The sequence below is a fragment of the Watersipora subatra genome, chromosome 7 (assembly GCF_963576615.1).
Source record: "Watersipora subatra chromosome 7, tzWatSuba1.1, whole genome shotgun sequence".
NCBI lineage: Eukaryota > Metazoa > Bryozoa > Gymnolaemata > Cheilostomatida > Watersiporidae > Watersipora > Watersipora subatra.
Genome location: NC_088714.1, coordinates 42084206 through 42109281, shown reverse-complemented (window position 1 = coordinate 42109281; position 25076 = coordinate 42084206). Strand labels below are relative to the sequence as shown.

The following is a 25076-nucleotide window of genomic DNA, read 5'->3' as shown; positions in this document are numbered from 1 at the left end:
GCTGCGGTGCGTACTAAGAGGAGATGAGTCAGCCTCCCCTCACCGGAGTTGTCCTCTTTTCCACCGGCTGTTACCGTTAGAGAAAGCACACCCATAAGAGAACCAGAGTCAGAGGAAACCAGGCCGCGGAAGAAGGCGATAGTAAGGACTATGAAATACCTGTCTTCCCAGACGGTCTCACGAGCAGAGGAACGGGTGAAGGATGGGAGTCGCCGGATTTGTCAGTTCACAACCAGCACTCGGTGGATCCACTTTTATGTCTTACAACACTACGCCGTGTTTGTGTGCCCCAGTGACTGGCAGCACGTGTCGAGGGACCAAATGCTATTACACCACGCTACTCACCAACAGGGAGGAGTGGAGCCGGTGCTGTACCTGGTCGACCAGGACTCCTGGGAGCAGTTCTGTCAGGAGAACGGGCGGGGATTTCTGACGATGGCTGCCTGCGCTCCCACTACTAGAGGAAGGAGGCACCGTAGCCCGCAAAGAGGAGTCGAGCAAGCCAGGGCTTCCCCCAGCCCGGGTCCGCCCGGCCTCGACCAGGAGGAGCCGGACGGCCTTGGATCCGCATCCTAGCCGAGCTGGTGGGACGGACTCCAGCTAGTCGGACCCTCCTGCAGACGCAGCGCAGCCGGGCCCGGTTGTTAGCACAAGACGCCCAGGAGTGGACGAGGGCTGTCGAAACAATGCAGACGGTGTTACGGCAGGGACCCTTGGAGGGCCGGAAGCGCCAGCTATTGCTGGAGCCCGCCAGCATGAGGCCCTGGCCCAACTAGTGCTCCCTCAGGACATAAATTGGAGACCTTAGTCGCCAATGGGGGAATGTGTAGTGGATGGTGTCCCCTTATGTTTAGCCAAAGCCAAGCCAGAGCCGTGCCGAGTCAAGACTGAGCCAAGCCGAGCCCAACCAAGTAGAACGGAGGCGCAGCTTACTAGCTATATAAGCTCGAACATTTGTGTAAAAGAGCAGAGCTGTTCTGGGCCTGTTCAATGCCTGTTACTTGAGCATTCTTGTACAACTTATGAACTAAGCAGAAAATATATGTATAAACTCATGCACCGAGTCTTGTACTAGTGGAGGAAAGTTAAGGTCACACAAAACCTTTGCAATATTGTACAATGTCCTCGCTTGGGCATATGTTCCTCACTCGATATTGTACAATGTACTCACTTGGACCTATGTTCCTTACTCGATATTGTACAATGTACTTGCTTGGGCCCATGTCCTTCACTCGATATTGCGCAATATACTCAAAGGGCTTATGTTCCTCCCTCAATAGGTATCTCAAAAGATCAGCAACAGAACCAAGTAGTTACATCTAGCCGCTAAAGGATGACATTGTCTAGTAATTTATTAAGCGGAAACTAATAAAAGACATCCTCATGTAATATTAGTACCATGAGATGCAACAATTGCTTGTGGGAAAAATTTTATATCTGAAGTAGCGCGCATGCGATTCAGAGCAGGTTGTCTACTACTCACACTGAGTAGCACACATGCGATTGGGAGCAGTTTGTCCACTACCTACTGAGTAGCATGCATGCGATTGAGAGCAGGTTGTCTACTACCCACTGAGTAGCACACATGCGATTCAGAGCAGGTTGTCTGCTACCCACTGAGTAGAGCGCATGCGATTGAGAGCAGGTTGTCTACTACCCACTGAGTAGCACGCATGCGATTGAGAGCAGGCAATGCTTAACTCATGTTTCAGCATGCGATCATTCACAAGCAATATCATGAGCGCATCAACTAAAACCTCATTTAAAACATGCTGACGAACTCTATTTGTCGTATCGACTAAAAACTTGTGAAAGCTGTATCTTTATTTTGGATAGCAACAATTGATACAGTTGTTTTAAAATATTCTGGAATAACGGGGTCGACTCATACTTGGGTAATCCTTATAATAATGCAATTTTTGTCTTAAAAATGCCTATCCACTCGTAAAGAATTGCCATTTATACTAATGTAAATGTCGATTTCATATATAATTTTGTCAGATTCTACTAATCAAATACGCTATGTAGAGCTAACCCTCCAGGCATAGAACTGCAATGATTACTATATATAGCATTAAACAACTTTTACTGTAGTTTGATTATTAATCAGTAGAATAATTTCCACTCTAGATTTGATCGTTAGTCCCATCACCACCATATTTCGGTAATCAGGCGTATTTGCTTTTAAATAACTTTGTAATAAACACAACTGCTGAATCGCTGATCAGCAGTTGTTCAAATGTTTATCATGTTAAGGCAGAATACATTTTCACTAAGGGATATTCAAATGAAATTAATAAACATATGTAACAATAAAAATCTTCATTGCAATAATTATACTAATTTAATACAATTTACTCAAATGCCCAACCACATGATGTGGCGGAAGGGATTTCATACTTGAATGTTTTTGTAAGATCTCTAGTACATCACAATCTTTCTTGCATGCCAATTTCAAATCAAGAGCTGCCACCTTTCAAGAAATACTCTGGGTGAAGTGGAAATAGCACTCACATATTTCTACATTGGACCATGCTGCTGTTATTGTTTCATGCAGACGGATCCATAGAGTTATCTCCCCCCTAGAGTGATAACTGTGCCTTCAACAACACGAGCGTTTCCGGTGCCAACAAGGAGCGTTTAGGCCACGCCCCTTTTTTGTGCTAGTCGGTCGTAGTGATTGACAGAACAATAACATCAGCCATGAGAATGATCATGAATTTCCACAGTTAAGATGGTAATTATTGCTCATATTAAAGAAATGATGATTATAGTTTATTACTCTAATATATGCTTATTATTTAAAGCAATTCAATACCTACATGCCTTGCAAAGGCACTGAATAGATAATGTTAAGTAAGTGAGTTAATGCAATCAGTTACTCCAATGATATACAGCCCCCACACATGGGGGCTGTATATTATTGGTTACTCATAGATAAGCTAGATAGTCATACTGGGGTTGTATTACATTGGTGTAATAGGAAGCTAATCGATTGCCATCAACTGAAAGTATTGACATTGTATGGTGATAGAGTGATTCATTGACACCACAGTTCACAAACAGCCCTTGCATGTAATATTAGATTTCAATACTTATCAATCAAATACATAGACTAGCTTGAAGCAAAGATGTCCACTAGTTAGTGAACATCTTTGCTTGATGTAAGCAAGCAAAAAGTTTGAAAGTTAGAGTGGCAAATGTTTTTATATGTTAAATAAAAATAAATTATACTTGATTATAACAAATTATAACAATTTAAAAATATAATAGACTTTTTTACTACCTTATTTATTAAATAATTTTTTATTGTAATCATAGCTAAACATTATATTCAGTCATTACTTGCTAATTATTTCACATTTACATTTAAACACATTTGGAGTTTCATTTTTCTTCCTAATTCATTTAAAAAAAAACTTCTTTCATGATATGAAATTTAAAGGTTGTAGTTGTTTGAAAAAGCTTGAAAACATTTACAGTTGTTTGTATTTTCTCTTTTCTTTATTTATTTCAATTACACAAAACACTTCTCATAGTATGTAGTTTGAAAGTTAAAGTGGCAAATGTTATTATATTTGAAATAAAAATAAATTATACTTAATCATACTAAATTATAATTATATAAAAATAAAATAGACTTTTTATTACCTTATTTATTAAATAATTTTTCATTGTAATCATAGCTAAACAGATTATATTTAGCCATTACTTGCTAATTATTTTACATTTAAACACATTTACAGTTTTATTTTTTTTCCTAATATATTTCAACAAAAAACTTCTTTCATGATATGAAATTTAAAAGTTGTAGTTGTTTGAAAAAGCTTGAAAACCTTTACAGTTGTTTTCTTTTTCCTCTTAATTCATTTGAACTGCTTAAAAATATTTTCTCATGATATGAAGTTCAAAAGTTAGAATGGTAAATGTTATATAAAAATAAAGTTTCTGTCCAAAGACTTTTTTATTACTCGGGCAACTCGGGTAGTACAGCTCATAGTTGATGGCAGTCAATTAGCTTCCCATCACACTAATGTAATATAACCCCAGTATGACTATTTATTTTATCTATGAGTAACTGATTGCATTAACTCACTTACGTAACACTATCTATTCAGTGCCTTTGCAAGTCATGTAGGTATCGGGGATTACGTGTATGTCACAATTTCCATTTCCATAATTCATTTCCATATTATTTCCATTTCCATAACATTTCCTTACTTCATTTCCATATTACTTCCATTTCCATAAAATTTCCATAATTTATTTCTATATTAATTCTATTTCCATAACATTTCCATAATTCATTTCCATATCATTTCCATTTCCATAACATTTCCATATTATTTCCATTTCAATAACATTTCCATAATTCATTTCCATTTCCATAACATTTCCATAATTCATTTCCATATTATTTCCATTTCCATAACATTTTCCTGCTTCATTTCCATATTATTTCCATTTCCATATTATTTCCATTTCCATAAAATTTCCATAATTCATTTCCATGTTAATTCCATTTCCATAACATTTCCCTAATTCATTTCCATATTATTTCCATTTCCATAACATTTCCATAATTCATTTCCATATTATTTCCATTTCCTTAAAATTTCCATAATTCATTTCCATGTTAATTCCATTTCCATAACATTTCCCTAATTCATTTCCATTTCCATAACATTTCCATACTTCATTTCCATAGTATTTCCATAACATTTCCATAATTCATTTCCATATTATTTCCATAACATTTCCCTACTTCATTTCCATATTATTGCCATTTCCATAGCATTTCCATAATTCATTTCCATATTATTTCCATTTCCATACCATTTCCATATTTCTAAAATAAAATTTCCATATCCATTTCCCTAAAATTATGGAAATATTTATGTTCATGGAAATGGATATGAAAAAGTAAACATTTCCATAATATGTTTAGCGATCCCTGGTAGGTATGGAATTGCTTTAAATAATAAGCATATATTAGAGTAATAAACTATAATCATCATTTCTTTAATATGAGCATTAATTACTAACTTAACTGGAAATTAATGATCCTTGTTGAACCCTTCTCATGGCTGATGTTATTGATCTAGTCAATCACTACGACTGACTAGCACAAAAAAGGGGCGTGGCCTAAACGCTCCTTGTTGGCACCGGAAACGCTCATGTAGTTATCACTCTAGGAGGAGATAACTCTATGGACGGATCTCAAAGTCGCAAACAACCTCAAGGGCACTGAAGAATTCAGTGCCCTTGACTACCTTGAGCATTTACAAATGCATAAAGCCTTAATGCTTTATTATTTTTACTTGCCATTTTATTTTAACTTGCAAAAAGACAATGTTTTGAGAAAACTTGACCTCATATAATGTCATTACTTTGTGTGTTGAGACAAACACTTAATAAAAATTTCATGGCATGTTAAAGATATTGTACATAGCGGTGAGGATAAATCGTATCCAAAAAGTTAATTTAAAGAACTTGAACATCTGACTTAAAGTATTAAGTCAGACAAACAAATGGAACAAATGTTTACGACTACATGTATATAAATGTGGCTGCAATAAGACAGTTTGCTGGCATACCTTCCAATAGCCTTAATTTTTATGAGCACAAATAATAATGTCACAACAAAACTCATGCTCAACTGACGTTGGGCATAAGGAAAACTAAAAAAGTGAATAACAATTTTCAGGTTGATAAGCTGGCAGTTGTCAGTCCTGAATTAGTGCCCAGAAACCTGATTTATTTTGCTGGCTACGTGTTCAGTGGGATGATCAGCAAAGGTGCTTTTATAAAAACACGATAGGCATAAAAAAACGGCCATCTACAGCCATCGCTTCTATTGATGGTCCCCGATGATCAGACTCAGAGTTACAGAATCTGAGTGAGTATAAGTTAGCTGAGACGTATGACATCTCCATTGTTGCTGCTAGCGTAACCTTCTGATATAAAATATGATCTTTCAGCTTCCATGAACACCACCCAAGGACCCTGCATAAGCAAAATTAAAATAGAGTAGAACGAGAAACAGGACTTCCTGAGTAACCTACATTTATAATATCTTTAAGCGAGGAACACAGGCCCCAAACATACTCGCCGGTAGTTGCAAGATAAACTGCACCTCTTTGATCAATGGAAAAGTTTTTCAAAGCTGCTTAAAATGTGCTGTTGCTGGCATGGTAGCATGTAAACCCAAATATATTATACATCGCTAAATTCAAAATCTCATCACTACTTGGAATATCTCATCAAGCTATGGTTAGAATGCAATAAAATTAAATTCCCTGCAAGTTCCCAAACCCAAGTTCCTAAGGGTTATTGATTGACTTAATCATCATAAGGTTTTACCACAGGTTTCTGTGTTCTAAAAGGAAGGAGTATAAATGTATTACCCCAAAAATTGAGTCTTGAGGTCATTTATAAAGACATGTTTCGGGTAATGCCAGACAAAAAGATTTTTTCTGTAAACAGTATACATATCTGAATTGTCAGTTTCAGCATGGCTCAGCAGTGAGCAACAACGAGTTGTTCTACGGGAGTATAAGCAAGAAACATCCGGATGGGCTAAGCCAGGCATAGTGTCACACACATAGGCAATTTTTTTGTGATCATAATTTTCTGTCAATTAGTGAGTAAACTTGTTCAGACATACAGAAACATTAAAATTTTTATAATGAAATAATCTCTCATGATAATTTGGGGCATGCAAGTAGATTTTTCTGGTATGGTGTGTGACGCGCGGGACAATAGGTCATCTTCTCTCAAACTTTGCCATTCATTCTGAAATAAATTTTGCTTTTGTTTTATAATCAATAAATTTATCATAAATCTCCCAAACAATCGCTTCACTCGTCTTTGATCGTGGGATTATTAATAATGGGAGAGTATTTTACTGCTTCGTCAGTCATTGGTAGTGGCAGCAACTTTAGCTAGTAAGATTCGCGGGATTATCGGTGTGCAATAAAATAGATTTGCACGATCCATTCTTATTGAGATGTTGTGCATGCATTAGACCTCATTTGATGTTTGCAAACATTCTAATGTCGAGAAAGCCTGAAACTGTTTAAGAGGTATTAAAGTCATCCGCTAGGAATTTCTAAGAGTATTTCTAAAATTAAAACGAATAGCGAAAGCTTCTTGTGACACTTGGTATGATATATAAGATCAATCTTGAATACGGTATGTTTTAGACAGGAAGGCCATCATAGACCAACATTCCGCCAAGGACTCTTCTAGGGAATTGGATGGCTCCTCTAAAAGAGACTCTTGGAAGCTGGTGAGAATGAAGGCAGGATTTGCTTTGAAAAAATCTACAAAAACCGTCAAATGTGGTGAGTACACTTGCAGAATAAAACACGGCGGAGAAAGCGCTGCTGCTGATCTCACGTTGTTCACGGGAAGAAGCGTAGAGCATTATCAGAGCCCTCCTGCTAGATCTCCTGAGGAATTGTGGGTGTTCCACAGCAGTGAGCCGCAGTGGATAAAGGCTCCTCTGCAGAATACATGGGACGGTTTGTTCAACTACTCTGTAACTTACCTGCATGGAAGCGAGGGGGCCCAACTTACATTTGCTAAAAAGCTGCTCCGAAAGGCAAATGTGGAGAGCGTAAACTTTGCTGCGTTTCGTAGACAAAGAAAATTCAATGCCCTTTGGCTAGTATCACATTGCACACAAAAACATCGACCTAAGATTACAAGTGCAAGGGCTATGTATGCTCTCGAACTGGCAAACTATATACAAATCAACGTTTTTACCACATCAGATTCTTGCCGTGAGCAGTTAGGAGCATTAGTTAAAAATGTTTCAAAGACTCAAGATCAGTCAATGAAGGGCTACACATTTTACCTGGCTTTTGAGAACTCACTCTGCGAAGATTATATTACGGAGAAGCTATGGAAGGTTTTAGAAGCCAAACCATATACAATACCCGTCGCGCTGGGAGGTCTCTCCATAGAGGAGTATAGGCAAGTCGCTCCACCAAACAGTTTCATACATGTTAAGAACTTCACTTCACCAAAGGCCTTAGCAGATCATCTTAAACATGTTGCGGAGAATGATGATGCCTTTAATTACTACATGCAATGGAGAAATGAATATCGAATCATCCGAAAAGGGTACCCATCAGGTAGGAATTATCTTTTCATGTTGTGAAAATGTTTTTATTACAAGAACACTGGTTGTTTGCAATTATATATATATTTATCCCACGACCAAACAAGAGTGAAGCGATTGATTGGGAGATTTATGATAAATGCACATGTGCACACAACTCCCAAAAAATTATCCGTTAACGGCCGTCATCAAACCCTTGCAACGAAATCCTATCAACAAATTTAACTATTTTTCAGTAAAGTCGTTTAAGTATAATAATGATACAAAACGAATATAAACCTATTTAAATATGTCACCAAGCCATTGAAAGGTTACCGCAAATTCCTAAAACTAACCCATCTGATCGGATTACACACAAATAGACAGATTAATTTGGACGAAAATTGCCACAAAACGGTTGAAAAGCTTGGTTTAATAAAAGTTAAGAACAGAAATTGAAATGCCGAGCGACAGAGAATAGAACGATAAAGTCTTGCCCATTTCACGAAAAAAACGTGAACTTTTCATCAGTCTATAGCATTGTCGAATTACCGAAGGTTTCGGCAATTAACATAGGAGTACAGAAATCGTTTCATTCTTGCCGATTTCAATTTTTTCATTTTCAATTTCATTTGCCGACGCATTTGAGTACTTTCGTATTCTAACTGATGTCCAACGCAGTATAAGTAAAGGAAATGACGATATTTTTTAACAGTTCTTATGAGATTAGTACAATAATTAATTATAAGTTTGGATGACTACAGAACAATGACTACGTAGTACAGATTTTTTAAAAACCTATATAAATATCACAACTTCGTGATCTTGTTAGCTATGACGTTTTGAAATGTAAACAAAATTAGGCATTGGTTTTATATTATTACTATATTAATAATACTGGTTATTCTAATAATATCAGTGCATTTTACTTCTAATATTGGCCAATATTGCATTTCTCTTTTTGCAGGAAGAGAGATATAAACATATAATCTTTTCCTTTCATTATTGCTATTTGTTGTATATAATAACACCCACACCCAGTACATCACAGCTACCATTGCAGTTATCCTATTTGACTGCTAATATTGCAAATTTCTCAACCATCAGTACCCTTTCTTTTTTTCCAATATCACTTTGGTCGTGGGCTGTATGACAGTGGAATTTCTAGTATATATATATATATATATATATATATATATATATATATATATATATATATATATATATATATATATATATATATACTAGCTGTGCTACCCGACATTGCCCAAGTAATAAAAAAGTCCTTGGTCAGAAAATTGATTTGTATTTAACATATAACAACATTTGCCATTTTAACTTTTAAACTATATATCATGAGAAAAGTGTTTTGTGTAATTGAAATAAATTAAGAGAGAAATAAAAACAACTGTAAAGGTTTTCAAACTTTGTCAAACAACTTTTAAACTTCATACCATGATGTAAACGTTTCGTGCAGGTCAAACAACTCAAAAAAAAATTAAACGACTTTAAAAAGGTTTAGATGTACATATAAATTAGAAGTAATCAGCAAGTAATAGCTAAATTAAGTCGGTTTTGCTACGATGACAATAAAAGATGATTCGGTATTAATACAATTAATACGAACTGAGAAAACAAAATAAACATCCTGAATATGTTTAATTAATAATAACAATTCTTGCATAGAAGTGAGTGTGTATAAAAAAAGGTTACTGTTCCAGCAGAAGCTATCTATCAGAACTCTGAATACGGAGATACTCCTACTTTACCGAGACTCCTCTTACGGAGACAACGTACGACAATTGTTCACGCGAAAAGAATTGGCCTTGACCCCAGATATATTCATTGAACCTTACGAGAAATATTTTTTAACAGGGACAACGTAACGCGTGGCCGCATTAGTAAAATAATCAGCGTGCCCTATAGCTATATCTATAGCTGGACGCACCTACTCACCAATACTTAGAAATATATACCGTATTATACTAGTTGTACAACCTGGCGTTGTCCGGGTAATAAAAAAGAATTTGGACAGAAAATTGATTTGTATTTAACATATAACAACATTTGCCATTCTAACTTTCAAACTACATATCAGGAGAAAAGTGTTTTGTGTAGTTGAAATAAATTAGAAGAGAAAACAAACAACTGTGAAGATTTTCAAACTTTTTCAATCGACTGTAGGGACAGATGCATTTTGTGCAGGACAACTAAATTGAAAATAAATAAAACAACTGTAAAGGTTTTCAAATTACGGTAAATTTAAAATTTGATAATTTCCAGCGACGTATATCTTTTAATAACGTACAGTGGAACCTCTATGGCGCCTTACAGTGCCTCGCGTTGCGTGTTCGCAACTCGAGCTGTACAACTCGAGTTGTGAACTCGCAACGCGAGGCACTGTAAGGCGCCATAAACCTCGGTTCTCGAACATATTCCGTGCCAGGAGGTAGTTCAAACCGATTTTTGCAAGATCCTAAACAATTTTTCTTATTGAAATAAATGTATGAACATTTTAATCTGTTCTAAGGCGAGAAAACAACATCGGTAAAGTATTTTTTCAACATTTTACATCATAAACTGTACTGCATACTATAAATAAAAACGGGTAGATATAGATCGTGTTTAACATTAATAAAGGGTTTTCTATTTATGATGATGGAAAAAGAAAACAAATGTGAACATTTCGAATGTTTTTATCTTAAACATAAAAAACATTAAAGGGTAAGATACCGTACCAAAAATGGCAGAAATGGATAGTGAAACAGCGAAAAATGCAACAGATCAGTTACATCAAAAATCGTTGAAAATTTTTTTTAAACAGTAATGGTCAAGAACCAAAGCATTCGAAAACCAAAGTTCCTCTGTATATAATCAGTACACAAATCGCCAAGTTTTAATTTCAGGAGAATCTATTGTTGATACCGTTTTGCTAAAAACAAATTAGCCCTAGTATGGCGAAGACGAAAAAGCATCGCGTTTCATGGAGCTAAAAGTGTTCGTAGAGTTTCAATTAATACGTCATTTTTGTGTGAAAACGGGAAACTAAGTATACGTTGTGTAGTATGCGCTATATATGGCAAGAGCTTTTGTGGTCTCATGGTTAGAGAGTTTGATTGCAAATCTGCGATCACATTCTTTGTGAGTTCATATCCAGCATAATGTGAATCTTTAATTCCAATATTTTAATAGCTAAAGCCTGACATACCGAAAACCGACTTTGAGAAATATATACATATATACTAGCTGTGCTACCCGGCGTTGCCTGGGGAATAGAAAAGTCTTTGGACAGAAAATTGATTTGTATTTAACATATAAAACAACATTTGCCATTCTAACTTTCAAACTACACATCATGAGAAAAGCATTTTGTCTTATAAACAATGAGAAGTGGTGAGAGTTTTTGCTATTGGCCTGTGCACTATTAGCCAGTACGTTTAATAATGTGAGCAACAGCTTCTCATGACGTTATGCTATGACCCGCGGCATACGCAAAGCAGTTAGGTAGCTGCTCTCATATAATGACTTATATTGGCAAGCTAGCTATTCGATTTCTGTAGTCTAGTGGGTAAGGCGTCAGACTGGTGAACGGCAGGGTCCGAGATTGAATCCTCTTTGGTACAGAATATTTATTCCAAGAGTTTTAAGATCTATAGCCGAACAATTAATCCTACAAACTTTGAGAAATATATAAATAGAAGATGGACATAAGAAACATAAGATATATGTATACATGTATATGAATCTCGGTGTTTGTTATTCGTGTGTCCAGTTGGAGTGATAAAGTTATAGGAACGAAAATCCACTTCATATTGAAATTGAACTCTTAACCTCCATTTTTCTATACATGTGAGCTAACCACTAAGCTACCTGGATTGTTTGCAATGGAATAATTGTGCACATACTTATTACACTTGCCAATCTTTAATGGCAATTGGTTAATACATGTATGCTTCCCGCTTGAACTAATTTACTAAAACACAAAGTTTACAAAAAAAATACATAACCAGATTTCCTCAAAATCATATACAGTCAAACATGGATAACTCGTCCACGGATAGTTCGAACACATGATTAATTCGAACGGTTTCTTTGGTCCGTTCCCACGTAATGATAAATTGCTATAGATAACTCGAACTCAGCACTGTTAATTCGAACTGTTTTTTTGCCCAACGGCTACCGAAACGGTTGTTATCGCTTTAGAAAATCACTTTATTCAAAGCCATAGAGGTAAACCTCATCTTTTCGTAATTCATAAGCGTTGTTATTACCACCATCGGCAAAATATTTTTGTCAACGACTTTTCTAAAGGTTTGGTCAAATTTGATTTATACTGCTATACGATGAATAGCACGGGCTTGCCGGGTCACGCGCGCAAGGATTTTCGCCACGCACATACAAAACAAAAACAGCATGTTGTTTTGTATGTGCGTGGCGAAAATCCTTGAGTGCGTGACCCGGCTAGCCCGTGACGAATAGTTTTCCGACGTTGATTCCGTGTTGAATCAACGTTGGAATGTTGAATGTTTAAAACGTCTTAAAAATTGTTGTAAGTAATTAAACGTATACGTTGTCTTAGCTAAAAAACTATTCATCGTTTGACCTAAACACAGAATACGTATGTACATTCAATAAGTATCCATTCAAAAAGCGCGAGTGATATACAATGTACCGTAAAACCTCGTAAAACTTCTAATTGAACTGCCTCGGAGTGTTGCTCTTAACGAATCCCAGTTAAAGTAAGGTAATCTTTGCATAAACTTCAAGAAAAATCGGCAAAATTGATCGTGGGTAAAACGCTCAAAAGAAAAAGATGTCTTTTCTTTTGAGCATTTCAACAACGATCAAGTTTTGTCAATGTCAATCTAAAAAACGTCCTGGCAATAACATCACCTCAAACAACAAACCAATCTCAAGTGATAGAAAAATCTCTATACTTTTTGATGAAAACGTTTTAAACTTTACATTAGAAGCATTTAATTTGAAACAAGCCATTTGTGCCTTTGATTTATATTATAGTTTGCATATGTACATGTATCTACTAATAATAAGTAAATACATGGACTTGTGACAGTGCTCTGATAACTTGAACGCTCTGATAATTCGAACACTTTTGCTCGGTCCCATGAAGTTCGAGTTATCCATGTTTGACTGTATATATATGCACTAGCTGCATTACCCGCCTATGGGAACAGATTCACGTGCAGCAAGAGGTTTATTGAGAGTTGTCTTTCATACTGTAAAACAACTCCAAATATGCAGTCTACTGAAATTGTTGCCCTGATCAGGGTATGCATACACATATACATGCCAATAATGTTGGGGGGAACAACAGAAATCTACAATTTGTTTTACAGCTAGATGAGTGTAAAATCTAGTAAATATTCTAGATTCATGCGTCTAGATTCATGCATCTGTTCATACCCGTCTATATTTGCAGTTGATGATCGCACACTTTTGCCGCCGAACCGCTGACTCGGCCGACCAGTCTTTACCCACCGAGCAGTTGACAATTGCGCTCTTGCACTCGCTTCGCAATCACCTTGCACTCGCCTCGCAATCAATCGCCTCGCACTCAGTCACCTTGCACTCGCCTCGCAAATAATCGCCTCACACTCAATCGCCTTGCAATCAATCGCCTCGCACTCAATCGCCTCGCACTCGCTTCGCAATCAATCGCCTCGCACTCGCCAACTTATTCATCCAGAGCGCCGCACCTGGAGACTCTCGCTGCACTCGGGGCAAAAAAGGTCTCACGCGCATCCCCAAGTGATGCCACGGCTCCAAATGCGAACCGCTAGCTGCATTACCTGTCCACGGGAACAGATTCACTTACAGCAAGAGGTTTATTGAAAGTTGTTTTTCATACTATAAAACCACTCCAAATATGTAGTCTACTGAAAGTTTTTGCTTTGATCAGACTATGCATACACATATGCAGTCATACATGTCAATAATGTTGGGGAAAACAATGGAAATCTGCAATATGTTTTACAGCTAGTCTACAATGCATCAGTCTCAAACCACTCAAATCGGAGTTGCCCTATTTGTGTACAGAGAACTGATAATGAAATTGACATTGCTAGGCAAACTGAAGTTCTTCAAACTGGCAGTATTGAAGAATTTTGCATCTTTTAAGAAATTATACAAAATATTTTGCTATCGCCAGCATTTATTGAATGGAGACTTCTACATGCTTAAAACACTAATCATGGCTCACAAGTTCTTCGTCCATAGCCTGTGTTTTGACATGGTATATACAAACAGTAATGAAGTTGTGTCGATAAAATTTATATGTTTAACAGCACAGATAGTATGATGTCAAGGCAGATACAGCATTAGCACCTTACAATAATAAAACGTAACGCCAACATGATAGCTTTTTTATGAGATACAATAAGGAAAACAAATGCATGAAAATATATATATACTGAAAAATATGTTAGAAAATGCTGCATGCGGATAATATGTAGGTATAGCAGAACATGAAAAACATAGTATGACATAACAATAACATAATGTTAATTCAATGCAAGCATGGCATAACAATAACACAATGTTGGTTCAACACAACACTTATGGATAGGTAACATTTTTTGTTTTTCTGCCTGGTGTATGAACATACAGTTTTCGGCTTGTGCCTACTTTTGAGCAGGCGACGTACAGCTGGTCATGGCTAAAGCAGGGTGACAGTAAGTCGATACCAGCAGCTCTCTTTCTTCTCACCATCACCTATCGCAACCCTCGGAGTACCCGTGCAAGTTCTGTAGTAGTAAGTTACAGTAGGCCTACTCGTAGCTGAAAAGAAAATTAGTAACTCAGCTGCTGAAGGAATTGAACATGATTACTATCACGAACAGTGGCAAATCCAACGTTATTAAGTAGTGGAGGTGTGGTAATTCGTAGACAAGAAAACATTGAATGAGAAGTACTTACCTTTTTGAAGTAGAAATTTAGTAAGTAAAACACAGTAACAGTACCCGTGCAAGTTCTGTAGTTCTGTAGTACTCGTAGCTGGAAAAAAATTGAAAGTAACTCGGCTGCGGAAGGAAATGAACATGTTTACTATCACAAACAGTGGCAAATCCCACGTTTTTAACCCTTCACTGAAGTAGACTCATTTATGCATTTTCTATGGTCGAACGCAGTAGACGCATTTTGGCGACGTTCCCAGCAATTGCTAGTGACTGAATTTTATTATTCGTTGATAACATAACCAATGATCTTATGTTGATGACATTATAACCGATTCAGATTTTTGTGATTACACAAATAATTAAAATAGCAATAGCAGCACTGACTCTGATGGTGGTGAAAGGTTTTGTGAGAATAAGGAACATTGTAGAGGATCGTTTTAGCTTCGTAGCTTCACATCGCTTTATCAAATTATGCACAAAATATACAATGTAGATACAAAGAAATTTTGGCATAGCAGTGTTTGTTAACATGTTGGCAAAATGAAATATATAACCAAAACAAACGTTCTAGATAGAGTTTAAAGGTTGACTTGCAACAAAATTCACATTACTTTTATTTGGTATCAAAAGATTTACCATGTCTTACTCTGCTGTGTTGTAGGTGCCAAATATGTGGAAATGGGATTACAAGCTCTTAAAAGCTCAAAAACGAAAAGCCGCCGTAGATTGGAATCTCTTTATTTCGATGACGTAGTCATGAAATTTGGTTATTGTCTTGTCACGTGATGTTATCACGTGAATTGAAAGGCCAATAAAAAGCTCAATATAAAACTTATCGTAGCACTAGTTTATGACAAACACTTCAGGTTTTACCGAAGACCCCGTATCAAATATAGATGCTCGCTACTTTACAGTTTTGTTTCGGTTTGGTCTAATCAGCAAGTCGTAATCTGATCATGTGACCCAATACTTCGCAATTAATTTCTGCAGCACTTTTCAATTATCACAAGTGACCAACAGGCTCGTCATGATTATCAGACAATGATATGTACTTCTTCAAGCTAAGGCTAAAAAATTAAACGAGTTTTTACGGTAAGTTATAAGGTATCACTGCTAAAAGCGACAGCATTACAATGACGATAAAACAGACACGTAAGAACAATAGACATGGTTTTATTGAATGCGTGAAGTATATTTGTGAAAATATTTTGACGAATGAGGTTGCATGAAAGTGTAAACAAAAATCATCCTGGAACAACTACGTCCCATTTGAGCCATTTTGGAAAGCGAATCCAAACTATGGCGGTCTCGTGTGGCTGCGATTAACTGTTCGTTTTTTAGCTTTTAAGAGCTTGTAATCACATTTCCACATATTTTGCACTTACAACACAACAGAGTAAGATATGGTGAATCTTTTCATATCAAATAACTGTAAAATGAATTTTGTTGCAAGTCAACCTTTAAAATTGAAAAAATATTGTATACATATCATGAGCAATATCGGCAAAATGGCTGGCAGTAGGTTGATAGCTAAATCTGTCCGTGGACGCAAGTGAAAGGGTTATGTAGTGGAGGTGTGGCAATTCATAGACAATACAACATTGAATAAGAAGTACTTACCTTTTTGATGTAGAAATTTAGTAAGTGAGAACAGTGTTTTTTCCAGTGGCTGCAAGAAACAAATGTTCACGTGACCTTCTCGGTACACGTTGGCAGTAAATATTAATTGCATGTAAATTACTACTCATTAATTTATTTTATTTAATGAATAGTACATTTGTATAGCTGTATAGGCACCTTTGCATAGGCCACAGAACTCAGGACGGTGCTTTTCAACACGGCAGCAACTTTGCTGTTTGAAACGGAACAGTGCCGTTGGGCACTGTAAAGAGGAGTGCTAACCGGAGATTTCGGTTAATGCGCCCTAGCGGTGAAAGAAAAACCACAGAATTGCCGCACCTTTAATAAGCCGCTTGGCTCAAATCATCAGAAAAAAGTAGCGGAGAATAGTCCGAAAGTATTTACAACTCATATTAATTCAGTTGGCTTCGTACGACCTAATGGAAAAAAGAAAGACCGCTCTATAATTTATTTACTACTCATATTAATTCAGTTGGCTTCGTACGACCGAAATTCGTACAGCGAAAAAAGAAAGACCGCTCTATAAGATGAGCAAACATCTACACACAAAGATTGCCGCTTGTATAGTAGATACTAGCTGTGCTACCCAGCGTTGTCCGGGTAATAAACATTTTTTTGGACAAAAATTGATTTGTATTCAAGTAAGCAAATAAGTGTGTGTGTGTATTTGTCTCAGTAAGAGAAATAAAAATGTTTGTATATATGCTCATAAAAAACTGATGCTGACTGAAAAATACATAAATAAAATACAAATATAAAAGCATAAAAATCATGTAACTTGTTACAACGATGATTAAGATATGATATACACTTAGATCTAAAGCAGTGTTTGCGTAGGTTCACTTTAAATTTTATCGTAAACTGACATTCTGAGGGTAGTTTTGTCAAACTAATAAGATTTGTGTGGCATCTGATGTTATTAACATATAACAACATTTACTATTCTAACTTTCAAACTACATATCATGAGAGAAGTGTTTTGTGTAATTGAAATAAATTGAGAAAAAATAAAAACAACTGTAAAGGTGTTCAAACTTTGTCAAACAACTGTAACCTTAAAACTTCATATCACGAGAAAAAGGTTTTGTACAGGACAACTAAATTAAAAATACAAAAACAACTGTAAAGGTTTTCAAACAACTGTCAGTTTAAAATTCTAATAACTAATATTCAATACGATATTTGCTTTACTAGGGACTGATGAATAATGTTAGATTTTGCAGTGACATAAATGAAAAGTGCAATGAAACCAAAAGTTAGAAAACAACTACACATATTTGGAAATGGAAACAATCTACTCCAAACTAAAAACACCAAAACAAACTACAGCTTAACACAAATGACTACAACAAACTGAAAATCTAACTCGAAGTTTCTACCATTACGAAAAGATTTTTTAGTGTTGCAGTATAAAGCCCTAGTTCCATTGCTGTCTTCAATCTCAATAAAAAACTTTGTCCCATCCGACAACTTTTTGCTGTCACGATTAATGTGTAGTGGCTACAGACCTGCCAACCCTGGAGTGGAGAAAGGAGTGAGAGTCTATTTTGGGGGCAATAAAAACGCGAGGATTTGATAAGTGGGGTAAATTTTCATAGCGTATAAAAACACCACAGCAAAAGATAATATAACTCCATATGGAAACCACATGTCGTGGAGGTGGGGGTTATTGATAGATGAGAATGCCACAAATATGTTTATACATAGTTGTTTATTAGTAGTGAGTATATGATTACTACTGGCACCTACTTGAAGATTGGGGCTATAAACAGGTTTTCTTGGGTAAAAGCGGCAATTGCGTGACACGGGCATCAGATGCGTGAGGCATGGGGCAATCGCGTGAGTCTCACGCCCAATGCGTGAGAGTTAGCAGGTATGAGTGGTATAACACTTCTGGCTGCACATCTAATTAGTTTTGACACTGCTATATTTACCTGTAATGGTATATGCGTAGTATTTGTAGTGGCAGCAGTAGTAATTATAGTAGTGTTATTTATATAGTGTGCACACACGGGCCCGTGACGTGTTTGACGAGTACTAAACCATTAATCATAAAGTTACTCTAAGAGTCGTGAAAGGCTTCTTGTTGATTGTCTTTTTTACATGTGGATGATTGATAGTTGATGCGCATGTGTGTAAGTCTGTACGCATCAGTGTTGATAACTGATATGATAATGTAGAAGTAGATAACCACTAACTATGTGTAACAATATAACGAGAAGATAATTGCTAACTGTGTATAAGAATAATCATGCTAATGATACTATATACATTACAGACAAGCTAGTGTAAGAGGCAGTTTGGTATTGTACGGTACTAACACCTTATCAGTAGAAAGAAGGTTTTTTACTTTGTTTGAAGGCATCTTCACGATGTTCAGACCACTCCCATGTTGTGCTCTTACTAGTTAACCTATGTAGAGGATGTAGTGCGCTGACTAGATTGGGCAAGAATTTCTGGTAATAGTTTGTTAGGCCTAGAAATGAGCTTAATTCACTGACATAATGAGGTGTAGGTGCGTTTTGAACAGCATTCACCAGTGTTTCTGTGGGGTGCGGGCCATCTTTGTCTATCCGGTGCCCAAGGTAAATAATTGAGCTTTGTAGAAAAGAACATTTCTCTTTGTTAACACCCAGTTTGTGATTGTGAAGTCTTTTTAGTACTATGTCCAGTGTCTTATGACGGTCTTGATAGTCTTTTCCGGTAATAAATATGTCATCCTGGTAACGCATGACATTGGGAATGTCTCGCAGGATACAGTCCATTGCATGCCGGTAAATAGCTGGAGCTGTAGATGTACCATGTGGTAAACGATTGTATTGGTAGAGTCCCATGTGTGTGGTAATGGCGACATATTTTCAGATTGATCGTTAAGCTTAATTTGAGCGAAAGCTCGAAATAAGTCAAGCTTAGAAAATAGTGTGCCTTCACTGATTTTCTCTTGTAAGTCGTCTACAGAAGGCATAGGATACGTATCAGTTACTAAATGTGGGTTGAGTGTAACTTTGAAATCTCCACAGAGTCTGATTGTTCTGCTTGGCTTAATCACGGATCCTATAGGTGTTGTCCATTCACTGTGTTCAACTGGTGAGATAACGTTTTCCTGTAACAGCAATGTTATCTCTTCCTCAACTTTACTTTTAATTGCAAAAGGCACAACACGGTATTTGTGATAGTATTGCATGGTATATAACATGTATTGGTGTATAACATTGCATGGTATATAACATGTATATAACATGGTATTGCATCCTTCTTGAGGTTGGTACTGGCCTGAAGTCCCTTAAATTCGCCTAGTGAATAGCTGAACAGCTGTGGATACTTCCCTGTTAGTTCTAAGATAATGCTATCGTCACTTGGACTTGCTGACACATGTATATGATGCGTCTGACTCCCTATCTATGACCAGTCTAAAGTGAAGTGCTTGAGCATGTCCCTCCCAAAAAGAGGTACTCCACTGTTTTCTCTTATAACATACAATAAGACCTCTGCTTTTTGGTCTAGATACTGGACAGTGGTTGTTAGCTTACCTTTAGACACAAGATATTTACTAATACCGTAAGGTGTGACGTTAGCTGGCTTGAGGTCAAGTTCAGGACAAACTTGTTTATACAAAGTGTACGGTATTGTTGAGACCCCAACTCCAGTATCCAATTCCATCTTCACTTCATGTCCATTTATGAGAGTGTTTACCATTATCGCTGGTATTCTTCCGGATATTGAACATATGTGTGCAATTTCAGCAGATTCCGCATCCCTATCTTGTAGAGCACTGGTTGTGGCTTGAAGAGTATGAGTGTTCCTAGCTTGCATAAAAACGGTCTTTTGCCTTGAAGTCTCTGTCTTGATTCTGGATTTGCTGCCTTCCTCTCACAGACAGCTTGTAGATGTCCGTTTAGACGACAGTTGAAACACTCGGATTACAGGTGTGGACAGCTCTTTCTCGTGTGCTGAGTACTACCACATGAACGACAAGGTCCTTGCAATGTCAAGGTGTCCGTGTTTTTGCTGAGTGATGATACATCCATGTTAAGAGAAGTTGAGTTAAGTGAGGACACCGGAACAGTTTGTGGTGAATGAGGCTTTCCATTCATACTTTGAAAACTTTGTCGGCTTGTTCCATACCTCCAGCTATTTCTAAAGCTTCATCTAGTGTCAATTCAGCCTCAGACAGAGGTTTTCGGTGTGTGCTGTCGGAAGAGATGCCACACACAAACCGATCTCTCAAGACACTTGGTCTAAAATATGCATGAAAGTTACAGTGCTCTGAAAGTGATCGGAGCTGCGCTATGAACTGGTTCATTGTTTCTTCTGGTAGCTGATTCCTCTGATGAAAACGGTACATCTTCGCAATTTCTAGAGGTAATCGAGACAAGTGATTAGTTGAAAGCTGAGTAACTGCATCAAGATCTCTGTTTTTGAGTATATCTGGTGCTGTGAGGCTGCGCAAAAGACTATGTTTTAGGCCCTATCACACTTAGGAAAGAAGCTTTCTTTTTAGCATATGTGATCCCATTTGCTACAGTAAACATTTCAAATCTTTCTAAATAGAGACCCTGAAGAGTCATCATACAGGTCCATGTGTCCTATGGATCATGCCATTGTAAAGGGTTTATTTTTAGTCAAAAAAGAGAATTAAATGAAATGCACCCAGTTATTTTGGTTGTGTCGTTGAATTGTGTCAAACTTTATTATTTTACTGCACAGAACATAATATGTTAGAACTGATACAGTTTGCATTCTTCCAGACTTGGTCTGTGTATATGTTCGCTTTGTTGATATTTACATTAATAGAAGGTGTGTGCTCGACCAAGTGAATCCCATCCTCGTCGCCATTTGTTATGTTTACCTGTTATGGTAGATGTAGTGGCAGTAGTAGATGTAGTATCTGTAGTGGCAGTAGTAGTAATTATAGTAGTGTTATTTATATAGTGTGCACACACTGGCCCGTGACGTGTTTGACGAGTACTAAACAGTTAATTGTAAAGTTACTCTAGTAGTCGTGAAAAGCTTCTTGTTGAGTAATTTTTTTACATGTGAATGATGATAGGGGATGCGCATGTGTGTAAGTCCGTACGCATGCGTGTTGATAACTGATATGATAATGTAGGAGTAAATAACCACTATGTGTAACAATATAATGAAAAGACAATTGCTAACTGTGTATAAGAAAAATAATGCTAATGATACTATATACATTACAGACACCAAAAGGAGTAAACCGCGCATTAACTGTGGTCAATATTTATTATCAGATTCCAAATAGTGTGTTAATATTAATATAAACGAATTGGCCATAAATATGTCTTATATCGATATAAGCTTAGCATTACGTGGCCATATCAGTATATCGCGCTGCTATATGTTATAGCATACGTTATAGTGTGTATGAGAACACCCGCAAATACGACGTTTGGTATGGTGCAGTGGTAAAGAGCTTGGATGTAACACTTGTGGGCGCCGCTTTGTGAGTTCAAGTGCTTGAGATAGCGGAATACTATTTCCAAGATTTTAATGGCTAAAGCTGGGAGCACACGCAAACATTGAGAAATAAATAGATACAGCATAAACTTTATGAAACTTACTGCACACAGAAAGTAACAACTACCTTCATTTGAATGTTAGGTGGAACATAAATGTTGATTTTCGGCGCAAAAACTTTTTCTATTACGTATTCAGCTAGTTCAAAGATGTTTTTATAAAGTGAATGATACAGTGAAAAACTAAAATCACTCTATTATGCCAGTGTCATTGAGAAGTACATCTAACAAATGAAAAAACCAATTGATTTACTGGTAATACAATTAACAAAATGCGAACGATAAGATGCAAGTAGAATTGCAACAAGCAACAATTCTTAGATGTCATTGATATCTTAGTAATAGTTAATTTTTATCTATGGCTCATTTTAGAATAAGATATGAGACTTCCTGTGGTTAACTTTAGAACAAGATATGACACCACCTGTGGTTCACTTTAGAATAAGATATGACACTACCTGTGGTTCACTTTAGAATAAGATATGACACTACCTGTGGTTAACTTTAAAATAAGATATGACACTACCTGTGGTTCACTTTAGAATAAGATATGACACTACTTGTGGTTTACTTTAGAATAAGATATGACACTACCTGTGGTTCACTTTAGAATAAGATATGACACTACCTGTGGTTCACTTTAGAATAAGATATGACACTACCTGTGGTTCACTTTAGAATAAGATATGACACTACCTGTGGTTCACTTTAGAATAAGATATGACACTACCTGTGGTTCACTTTAGAATAAGATATGAGACTACCTGTGGTTCACTTTAGAATAAGATATGAGACTACCTGTGGTTTACTTTAGAATAAGATATGACACTACCTGTGGTTCACTTTAGAATAAGATATGACACCACCTGTGGTTCACTTTAGAATAAGATATGACACTACCTGTGGTTCACTTTAGAATAAGATATGAGACTACCTGTGGTTCACTTTAGAATAAAATATGACACTACCTGTGGTTCACAATAGAATAAGATATGACACCACCTGTGGTTCACAATAGAATAAGATATGACACTACCTGTGGTTCACTTTAGAATAAGATATGAGACTACCTGTGGTTCACTTTAGAATAAGATATGACACCACCTGTGGTTCACAATAGAATAAGATATGACACCACCTGTGGTTCACAATAGAATAAGATATGACACTACCTGTGGTTCACTTTAGAATAAGATATGAGACTACCTGTGGTTCACTTTAGAATAAGATATGAGACTACCTTTGGTTCACTTTAGAATAAGATATGAGACTACCTGTGGTTCACTTTAGAATAAGACATGACACTACCTGTGGTTCACTTTAGAATAAGATATGACACTACCTGTGGTTCACTTTAGAATAAGATATGACACTACCTGTGGTTCACTTTAGAATAAGATATGACACTACCTGTGGTTCACTTTAGAATAAGATATGACACTACCTGTGGTTCACTTTAGAATAAGGTATGAGACTACCTGTGGTTCACAATAGAATAAGATATGACACTACCTGTGGTTCACTTTAGAATAAGATATGAGACTACCTGTGGTTCACTTTAGAATAAGATATGAGACCACCTTTGGTTCACTTTAGCATAAGATACGACACTACCTGTGGTTCACTTTAGAATAAGATATGAGACTACCTGTGGTTCACTTTAGAATAAGATATGACACTACCTGTGGTTCACTTTAGAATAAGGTATGAGACTACCTATGGTTCACTTTAGAATAAGATATGACACTACCTTTGGTTCACTTTAGAATAAGATATGAGACTACCTGTGGTTCACTTTAGAATAAGATATGAGACTACCTGTGGTTCACTTTAGAATAAGATGTGACACTACCTGTGGTTTACTTTAGAATGAGATATGAGACCACCTGTGGTTCACTTTAGAATAAGATATGACACTACCTGTGGTTCACTTTAGAATAAGATATGAGACTACCTGTGGTTCATGTTAGAATAAGATATGACACTACCTGTGGTTCACTTTAGAATAAGATATGAGACTACCTGTGGTTCACTATAGAATAAGATATGACACTACCTGTGGTTCACTTTAGAATAAGATATGACACTACCTGTGGTTCACTTTAGAATAAGGTATGAGACTACCTGTGGTTCACAATAGAATAAGATATGACACTACCTGTGGTTCCCTTTAGAATAAGATATGACACTACCTGTGGTTCACGTTAGAATATGATATGACACTACCTATGGTTCACTTTAGAACATCGATCTCCTATTTTTTTGAATGACAAGGGCAATGTTGCACAGTTAGTTGAGAATGAGACAAAAAGGGTCATATTATAATAAAAAACATACATATTCGCTATTTATGAAAACGATATGTTAGTAGAAGGGCATTCTACAAAGAGTCCAACGTTTTTACACAGCAACATTAAAAAACTCACCCAATGCTCTTTGAATTTTTCCTGTCTCTTCTTTACATTATCTGATCAAAACATGATTTCTTTTTGGGGAGTGAAATGCGCCGATAATTTTTAGAATAGCTACTGTCGCGATATTTATTTTTCATGTATAGAAAAGATGAAATCTGGATTCACATCGCCAAGTTGTCGTGAATGGAACAAAATCTTTTAGTGCTTTTCGAGAGATTTGGATAACCCAGCCTTCACGATTAATTCATCCATCCCTACCAACAACAGCTCGCACCCCTAATTGGGATGCCTTGCCTTAGAATAAGATATGACTCTACCTATGGTTCACGTCGAGGCGGGTGGTGGTAATCAGTAATGTTGGTAGGAAGATTGGATGTATGTGGCAGGCTCTATAAGAGTAACTCGCTATAGCTTTGACAAATTATGCAAAAGTAAAACATGCTATTTCCTATTTTCA

At 36.6% G+C, this 25076-nt stretch overlaps 1 protein-coding gene across 1 annotated transcript; it reads left to right on the top strand.

Moving 5' to 3' along the window:
* Positions 1 to 814: 814 nt before the first annotated feature.
* Positions 815 to 8167, top strand: LOC137400773 (alpha-(1,3)-fucosyltransferase 11-like). The gene is made up of 2 exons (XM_068087110.1): positions 815 to 911; positions 7206 to 8167. Exons 1-2 carry the CDS (start codon positions 815 to 817, stop codon positions 8165 to 8167), a joined length of 1059 nt encoding a protein of 352 aa, XP_067943211.1.
* Positions 8168 to 25076: the final 16909 nt, after the last annotated feature.